This window comes from Melitaea cinxia, chromosome 14, assembly GCF_905220565.1.
Source record: "Melitaea cinxia chromosome 14, ilMelCinx1.1, whole genome shotgun sequence".
Lineage (NCBI taxonomy): Eukaryota > Metazoa > Arthropoda > Insecta > Lepidoptera > Nymphalidae > Melitaea > Melitaea cinxia.
The window spans coordinates 5,850,512-5,860,600 of NC_059407.1; the positions used below are offsets into that span (position 1 = coordinate 5,850,512).

The 10,089-nt window shown below is 33.0% G+C and overlaps 1 protein-coding gene and 1 long non-coding RNA gene across 2 annotated transcripts; one reads left to right on the forward strand and one right to left on the reverse strand.

The window, feature by feature from the left end:
• The first annotated feature begins 4,297 nt into the window (after positions 1-4,297).
• LOC123659759 (serine/threonine-protein kinase RIO1) lies at positions 4,298-9,731 on the forward strand. Its single transcript, XM_045594937.1, has 4 exons — positions 4,298-4,547; positions 4,762-5,913; positions 6,314-6,515; positions 9,345-9,731. Exons 1-4 carry the CDS (start codon positions 4,482-4,484, stop codon positions 9,494-9,496), a joined length of 1,572 nt encoding a protein of 523 aa, XP_045450893.1. The 5' UTR covers positions 4,298-4,481; the 3' UTR covers positions 9,497-9,731.
• LOC123659760 lies at positions 6,928-7,972 on the reverse strand. Its single transcript, XR_006744080.1, has 2 exons — positions 7,888-7,972; positions 6,928-7,626 (listed from the first exon to the last, which is right to left on the reverse strand). It is a non-coding gene; the product is annotated as an uncharacterized LOC123659760 (long non-coding RNA).
• Positions 9,732-10,089: the final 358 nt, after the last annotated feature.

Sequence of the window (10,089 nt, forward strand, 5' to 3'; positions counted from 1 at the left end):
CTTTCACACCCCTCAGAGCAGCCCTCGCATGCAAGGGTAGAAGGGCTGCACTGCCCACAGCGCCGGAGCCAAGCGTTATTCTAACCTCAAAGGTTATTCTTTTTTTGTAAAAAAATTATGCCTATAAACGGTCTAATTTTGTAGTTAGATAGGTTTGGGTTATTTTTGTTTTTTGTAACAAAATTATGCCGATAAACGGTCTAATTTAGAAGTCAGATAGGTTAGAGTTATTTTATTTATTTTTTTGTTTAACGAAATTATGCCGATAAACAGTCTAATTTTGAGCTTAGATAGGATAGGTTATTTTTTATTATATTTTTTTTAATTTAATTCATGTCATGTTTTTCAGTTCAATATATTTTTATTTTTACTTATTTACGGTCATGTATTCAGTAACAATTATTAAAAATGAACTGAAATATTGAATATTTTCCGTATATGACAGTAAATAAGTAAAAATAAAATATCTTTAAGTAAAAAACATAACATGAAATAAGGGTGTATGATCTTAGATCTTTGCCTTTTTTCTTTAAACAAAAATAATGAATTTATGCTTAAATTTCTTTGGAGCGAAACGCTGTGGCGCGCCATTTTTTTTAAAGCATCTATCTCCTAGTCGTTAAACATCAGTTGTATCGTTTTTTAAAAAACCGTGTGAAAACGTTAAAATAACGTGTGAAATGTGAAAATAACGTGCGAAATGTGAAAATAACATGTAAATGCGACAGAACGGAGCATGAGTAACGTAAGTTGTATCGTTTGTTGATCTTGCAGTTGAAATCGTTTTCACGTACTCCTGTTCGAAAATAACTTGTTAAAGCTGCAGAATGGAGCATGAGTAGCACTTCCCGCAGCGCTGGAGCTAAGGAGGAGTCAGACGCGGAGCTCGAAGGTATTATAGTAGCTTTAAATTCTTCTTCTAATCTCAAAACTTTAACTATGGATATCTCCATAATATCTCCATAACTATTGGTTTACGAATGATGACAGTGTTACCTAGTGTAGCTCCCCCTCCACCCTCTGCCCTCCACCCTCTTCCCTCCACCCCCAAAAACCCCATAATTCAATGGTTCTTAATCTAAAGCATAGTCGTTTTGGCTGCCTTTTGGTGACATCAAAGGTGCCGACATGCATTGGTTCATAAAGTCGATAAAAATTGGTTCCATTTTAATTGAAAAATTCATGTGTATATTTTTTATAATTATCGTATTATTGATGGAGAATTTTTAAGTATTTAATTTATACTTCTTTTAAGGTAAGTAGTAAAGGATAAAATTATAAACTCATTAGCTAGGACACGGCAAAAAATATTTCGCAATTATAAAAATTTCAGAGGTATATTAATGTTATACAATAAGACATTTGCAACTGTTAAGTTATATTCAAGTTTAAAAATTACATATTTAAAAATATATTTTCTAGTGATGAAGCTACTTTAAGTAAAAGGAAGCCGCTTTACACGTGTTTGTTTACGTTCGCCGTTTACAGGTGTATAGTATTTGTTTGTACTATTTTAAAAAAAAATTAAAGAGAGGTGACGGAAACTTAAGCCATTTCGCGAGTTCTCGAGATAGTCGAGGATCATAAAATTAATTGATTGTTTAGAGAATTTTTGTTATTATACTGTTAATAAACAATCGTTTAAAGATGTTCTGGTAAGTGATAATGTTTTAGGGTAAATTACAAAGGACACTATGGGTTTTTGATAACTTAAAACAAGAAATACTTTCGGTTGAATTTTACATAAGTAATCTATACATATAATAAAATGGTAGGAAAGTCAAAACTGTACATTGAATATTTTGTTTAAGGAATACTTGGGGTATAATCTACAATCGATACCGAAGCCAAAAATATAGTTTTTAGAATTTTTGTCTGTTTGTCTGTATGTATGTCCGGGATAAACTCAAAAAGTACTGCATGGATTTACTTCAAATTTGGCACGAATATTATTAAGAAGTCGGGTCAACATATAGGCTACAAATTATCACGCTATCACCTACGGGGAACGAGCAGTGAACCTTTATTTCTTCAACGCATTCTGTAACAACGCGTAATCTAACCACGCATATTTGAATGTTGTTGTTATTATGTTAATAATAACCATGCTATAAGCTAGCTTTACACTATAAATATCACGCAATATAAGTAACTAAGCCGATAAACATAATTAAATGAATATAAGTAGACAAGTCAACGCCGCGTTGGCGCAATGGTTACAGCCATGGATTGTACCTGTTGCGCTGGCAGTTGTGGGTTCGATCCCCGCACATAACAAACATTTGTATTGGCCATACAGGTGTTTGCCGTGGTCTGGGTGTTTGTGCAGTCCTTGTGGGTCTCCCCACCGTGCCTCCGAGACCACGTTAACCAGTCTGTCCCGGTTGCTATCATGTACACATGATAGCGATCGTTACTCATATTAGGGAATATATCCGCCAACCCGCATTGGAGCAGCGTGGTGCATTAAGCTCTGATCCTTCTTCTACACGGGGAAAAAGGCCTATGCCCAGTAGTGGGATATTACAGGCTGAAGTGAATTAGACAAGATAATTTTAAAGCACCGCCATCTATGAGAATTTTCTGTAGATATGAAATGTAAAGAAGAAGCGGGTAAATGAATGTTATTTTAAAAAGTATAATCATAGGTATTTTTGGTGCTGTATAACGTTCACGCAGACGACGTCGCGGGCAGCAACTAGTATGTAATAATAATACATAAGTAATACCTAGAAAACAAATAATTGTTAAAAAAAATATCATTACTTGCCAATAATAACTATCAGAAGAATAATGACAATTATTACGAATTCACTGAATATACTAAACACAGCGACACAACAGCGAAGAGTCTTAGAGTTAGTTTAGAGCCTTAGAGTTCTTGGAGAAGAAGACTAAAGGAAATCCCACTAAGGACCCTGGAATTCTTCTTCTTCTTCTTCTTCCTCTTCTTCTTCTTCCTCTTCCTCCTCTTCCTCTTGTTCTTCTTCTTCTCCTTCTTCTCCTTCTTCTTCTTCTTCTTCTTCTCCTTCTTCTTCTCCTTCTCCTTCTTCTTCTTCTTCTCCTTCTTCTTCTTCTTCATTTCCTTCTTCTCCTTCTTATTCTAATAACAATGTAAGGTAACACGAGATAGTTATTAGTTAATGGGGGGAGACTAACTTCTTAGCATTCGATGGATTCACTGTGTACGTGCCGGATCCATCGTGTGGCAGAGCGAGTAACTCAAAACTCAGAGCAGTTCCTAGGACTTCCTGCCTAGGCGTAGGTTTAAGGAGGACCCCTTTGAAATGCGCATCAACGCTCACCTTCACCCCGAGTTGCCCACCTTGTCTAGTCAAATTATAGATCGTAATATAATATGTAACAATCAATTCGCTTGAACAAATTAATTATTAAAAGAGTCTAGGTTTAGCAACTAGTACGATACAACAAGTGCACCGTGCCAAGCCAAGACCAGCCAAGACTGCCTGAGCCGCGTTTGTTCCGGACATTTTATACACGTCAGAATTACTCGGGTAATAGAATAAGTGAGGGTAGATGAGTATCGAACGATGTTCTAAGTGGCGTGATCGGTGTATCTATCGTTTATAAATCTCTTGCTAATTACTTTAGTATTACATTTTTTTTAAATACTACATAAGTTTATGGTCCTGATATTAAGTGGTTATCATAGCCTTTGAAAGCTTGCAACAAGGGCGTTGCCGGCCTTACTCACCACAGGAACACAAACACTACTTGAGGTTAATTTATTTCTTTTCTTCATCTACAGATATACAAAATTCTCGAACACAAACTCATCAAACCATACAGTACCGAGGTCAGTTATACTCAAAGCATTTGAACGTTTACAAGAATTAGAAATAATAATGCCAGTAAAAAACACCGACTCCATATATAATACAGATACAACAACCGGTCGGGTACAGAAAGAATATAAGTTATTTACTTTAGCGGTCCCGGTTGAAAATATAAAGGAAGCAGTGAAAGGGTTTAAGACTCTTCCGGAGTAGATAGTGAATGAACTGAGAAAGTAGATACAAGGAATACTATTTCGCGAGTTTTTGAGTAATTAACCCTTTAACCGGTAACACCGTAATATTACAAGTACATTCAGCAAATTGTAAATAATTTTATGATTTTTACCAAAACAAAAAAAAAATTTAATGTCGATTCTCAAGGGTGAAATATCGATTCACTGAATCGATTCAGTACAACATATCGATTTAAAAAATCGATTTATTTCATCCGAAGAATCGATTCTTCGATTAATCAATTTCAGATCGCCATGCCTAGTGTCAAGTGTTTGTCAAGTGTCGACACTCAACACAGTACCTACCATGTGTCATCTACCGCACGTTGCAATGTTGTTTTGAATTATTAATACTTGATTAATATCATAAATACAAAATATATCACGCGTGATTAAGCTTGATACACCATTTTTTAGTTAAGATTGCACTGTTTACATGCTTTTATAAAAAATGGCAGAGGGACAATACAGTGATGATTATGAAGAGGATATTTCAAATGCTGTTAAATTAGTTCGGGTAATTTCAATTTAACACAATTTCTCTTTTCGTATTCTTAAATTAAAATTTTTTTAGCAATTACTATAGTTTAACTGTGTTTAAGCATGTGCTTTTAAAAATCACCCCGGAAATTAAAACGTGTTATTTTCAATATTTTGTTGGTTAGAAATTTATAAACAAATGTGCAACATACAGTTACAGAGCTGTACAATTATTTATTGTATTTTTACAGTTTGCGGAACACCCAGAGGTAAAGAGCTTTAGTATGGAAGATGACGAACTCGATTCTGACGACTACTTCTATGATTCAGAAGAAGATGTACAAAACTCAAGACGAAAAGAACATCTCAATCAACAGAATCCTAGCACAAAGTTAACTACATATCAACCGACTGAAAAACTTTTCACAAAGTATCTTAACAAGATAAATCTTAATCAATATGAACCTGCTATGTGGAATGGAAGAACTCAAAAATTCATGGAACTCAATGACAGAAAACGTATGAACGAAAAAATAAGAATTAAGGACAAACAGGATAGAGCAACTACTGAACAGGTTTTGGATCCTCGAACTATTATGATTTTACACAAACTTATAACAAATGAAATTTTAGATAGTGTCCATGGATGCATATCGACAGGCAAAGAAGCCAATGTCTACTTTGCAACATCAAAAGATGATAGACATTACGCTGTAAAAGTTTATAAAACGTCAATTTTGGTATTTAAAGATCGAGATAAATATGTATCGGGTGAATTCCGATTTAGGAATGGCTATTGTAGGTCAAATCCTCGAAAAATGGTACAAACATGGGCTGAAAAAGAGATGAGAAACCTCGCAAGGCTACACAATGCACACCTGAATGTTCCAGAACCCATCATACTAAGAAGTCACGTCTTGGTCATGACTTTTGTGGGTGAAAATGGCTGGCCGGCACCAAAATTGAATAAAGTAGACATGTCCCAGTCAATCGCACGAAAATTGTACAGAGATTGTATCACTATGATGTGGAAAATGTTCAATATATGTAAATTGGTTCATGCTGATCTATCAGAGTTTAATTTGTTGTACCACAAAGGTAACGTAGTTGTTATTGATGTGTCACAGTCAGTGGAGCACGACCACCCTCGAGCTTTTGACTTTTTAAGAAAGGATTGCACCAATATTACTGAGTTCTATAGAAAGAAAGGTGTTGCGACACTGACCGTCAAAGAATTATTCGATTTTATAACAGATGCATCAATTAATGAAAGTAACTTAGAGGAATGTCTTGAAAAGCTTTCGGAAAAGGCGGCATCTAAAAGTTTTGATGATATGACGGCTCAGGAACAAGTTGAAGAAGAAGCGTTTAAGAATGTTTATATTCCAAAGTCACTTACACAGGTAAACCAATGCATTTTATTTTTAACAATTTATAAAATGTAAAAAATAACCTAATTTTACTATGTATGTTTTTAGATTTTAAAGCACATAAACTAACATAACAATTTAGTTGTATTATTGTGTTTGCTCGCTACCTCTGGTTTTGAACTTCTCCTTTATTTGAACTGGGTTAAAAATGGATAATTTACATGTTTACAACAAAAACTAAATATATTTCCCATTTTCAAATAAATCTTTTTTATATGTGGTGCTACTTTATTTCAATATTTAAATTAACTAATTAAAATGTGCTATTAATTAATACGAAAGTATTTTTTTTATATGAAGGTACTTCTTTTTTTTATGAATTTAAAGATTATAGAAATTTAGCTACATGTGTCTTTACTAACTATCATTTTAGGTTATCAATTATGAAAGGGATATTAACAAAGCAAAGAAAGGAGAGACATCAGGCTTAACATACATGAAAATAGCGGGTTTCAATGAAGATCTTTCAGGTACTGTGGATAAACCAAACATATTACAAGAATGTGAAATATCTGAACCAGAATCTGACAGTACTTCTGATGAAGATGATGACGAGAGTGACAATGACAATAATAGTAAGTTGAAAACATTATTTTGATTTGCACCTTGCCTTTTGCTACAGGGTGGCTTCAGTTGCCATCCTGAGTCTTGGTGTGTAATATGTGTGTGTATTAACCTCGTAAGTCCTGTGTTTTATCAACACCAGTAGTCATATCTGCCGGATGTACTATACCAAGTACAAACTAAGAATAATGCTTCAGACCGAGACAAAATTATGTCGATTTTAAGTAATTTTTGAAGTTCGTTTCGAAGGGTTCGTTGTGTGTATTTTTTACGGTATGTTTGTGATGTATAGCACCTTCTTAAAAAGAAAATAAATAAAAATATTTTGTATTTGTGGGAGTACATTAGGTTTTAACACAGTATAATAAAATAATATAAAAAAGTTAGAAGGTTTTATATTATTTTGTTCCAAAAATCACTTAGTAGTATATATTTTATTTTATTACAACATAAACAATATTTTTCTTCTAGAAACATTTATAAAATACGTCCTCAAAGACAATATTAGCATAATTTACTTTTATAAACCAGAGGATAACACACTATTCTTAATTATCGAAATAGGATAGAGGACAAACAATCTTCCTTAAGTGCTAGTTTAATTGACATCTTATTTCAAAATCACAGTCAAGTATACGAGATCAATATTTTTATAAACTAAAGTCGACAAGATATGGTTTTTATTGCTTATTATTAATTCTCTTGTCGATGAAAGGCCCTGCAACAATTTCTTGTTGAGTTTAGGCAAATAGCTATATTACAGTCAGAGCATTTAAATAAACTCCTTTTGTCACACCCAGAGAGATGGCCTCGTTGTTATTTGTCTAGATGTTCCGGTAAGTGCATATTGCCATATAAGCGTCGTATTTTTGATGGTACGGCACTATACCCGGTATGTCGTGCCCTTGTACTTGTACTTCTGCCACGGCCACGTCCAACTCGTTGGTCACGAGCACTTTGAGTACGACGAGTAGATCCACCTCCACTTACTGCGATTTCTATTTCTCCACCTTCAGATTCCGAGGATAGGTTTAGGTTAGGTCAGGTCAGGCACATCTTCATCATCCGAGTCTTCGAACTCCGAATTATTAGGAAGTTCTGCTATTTGTATTTCGTCGAAAGCTACAAATACGAAAAAAAAAAAAACAGTAGTTATATAGACCGAATGTACCACCTTAAGTACAAATTATAAACAGTTATTTACGTAACAAACGCCTAACGTACCATGTACAAATTATTTTGACTGATCAGGAACTATTCTAAATATATAGTTTTCTTACAAATATTGCTTGTTTTACAATATTCATAATTTAAAAGCACTATTTCATTTCAAAAACAATAGAAAAAACAAATGATTTAATTGATATAAACAGATAATATTACCTCGTGTTAGCCGACGAGCCGACCGCGTGGTCATCTTGCTAAAAAGTGACACTAACACTGACAGTTGATGTAACCTGTCTAACATGACGGAATTGACTACAGAGTAAAGAATTATAATAACAGTAGCAGTGTTGGCGATGTAAAAAAACTACCCGGTAAATAAGCAATCCCTCATTTGTACTTGGGTAAGTACATTAGGCAGTTACTCCATCTATGTAGTACAAATCTCAGGTCTGAACTGTTATCGTTAATTTGTACTTGTACAAGTACGTAGGAACTTACGAGGTTAAATGTTCAAAAAAAAAAGAAATATATATATATATATATATATATATATATATATATATATACAAATAAGTATATTAGTCAGTCTATGACTATAACCCATAACACATTAAGTTGCCTACCTTATGTCACAGTCGACCATGTGGGTATATTTAATTAGAGGGACTAGAGGAGTAAGTATTATAATTAAAGTGTTTTGTAGTACATCTGAATAATTATATTTCTATATATAATACTAGCTGACCTGTGCCCACTTCATTGTGTGTTAATTATTTTTGTGATGCAAATATATAATAAACTTTCCATCTCGCTCGTAAACTAACCTAACCTAACATATGTTCTCCAACTTGATTTACATATACTATTATTTTAACTGATTTTTTTGTTCAATAACAATAAAATGTAGCCTATATAACTCCTAAATAGTATAGCTTTCTGTTAGTAAAAGAATTTTCATGATCGGATCAGTATTTGCAAAGATTACCCCCCTACAAACAAGCAAAGTTAGAAACTTTACCTGTTTATAATATTAGTATAGATTACAAGGTCCACATTATGAACAATTATATAATGCAAGTGATTTCAATTTACTTAACCCCTTCGGACCCTGTGTGTATTTTTGTCAGATATCTTAATAAAGTAAATTTTTATACAGAAAAAGACAGATGTTCTTGTTTAAACACAATCTATTTTCAATAAAAACAATACAAAAAGTGACACCATTGCATACAGTAAAGAATAATTTGTCATGTTTGACCAGTGGTTTTAGATGGCTATTTCTTTTTTTTTTCTGTATACAACTGGGTCGGCAAACAAGGGTATCTGATGGTAAACTAATACCGTAGCTTATAGACACCTGCAACATCAGAAGCATCGCAAGCGTGTTGCCGACCCTCAACCCTTACCCTCCCAAGAAGCTCTGACTACCTTACTAACCACAAGAACACAACACTACTGACAGTAGTATTATTTAGCTGTGATCTTCTGTAAGGAATACTACCCCTACTCCCTATTCCTATTTTGAGCAGGAAATTTCCTGCTGTTCCCTACCTCAATGAGTTCATATTATATTAAAGAAAGGAGAATCCATAATGTTTTTTTTTTTTTGTATTATTTATTTGGTTAACAACAACAATCAGAAAATCAATTGAACTTTATCGATTTTATTTTAGGATCTAAATTTAAAAATAGCGCTCGTCCAAGAGATGAATCGCCAAATAGTAAAAAGGCAAGAAAGAAGGCAGTTAAAGAAGAGAAAGCTGAGAAAAGAAAAACTAAAACAAAGAAACACATAAAAAAGAGACGAGATAAGGGTAAGAAATAAGGTGACGAGATAAGAGTAAGAATAAGAGTAAGCCAATGACAGGCTGTGAAATTTATAAAATAGTTTCTTAAAATAAAATAAAAAGTATTTGTATTCTTTAGTAAAAAATACTAAACTAAGAATGTGCCTATGTAAAACACATAGTGGACTAAACTATCAATTTTATGACGAGCATTTGAACCAAAATATTTAATATTTTTTTAAATGCAATAAAAATAAAATACGAATACCTAAATTTTATATTATTTCCTCTACCCAAGATAAAATAAAACATTTTAACGTTAGTTTCAATATTTTATAAACAATCATTTATATAGCTTTTTTTTTAATTTTAACATGTATAGTAATAATAATGTATTATTTCAAAGTTACTGCAATTGATTTTTCCTTTATCATTTTTTATAAAAGTAGCATAATTAATAATATAGTAAAAGAACACAATATGGACTACCCCATATATATATATATATATACCCCGTTTTTGAGTTGATTTGTCGATGAATATCCCAGATTTTATTTTTTCGTCTACCTATGATAAAAAATAGTAATTTAATACGCATTGTAATTAAAAAACTGTTTCGCTTCACTTCAAT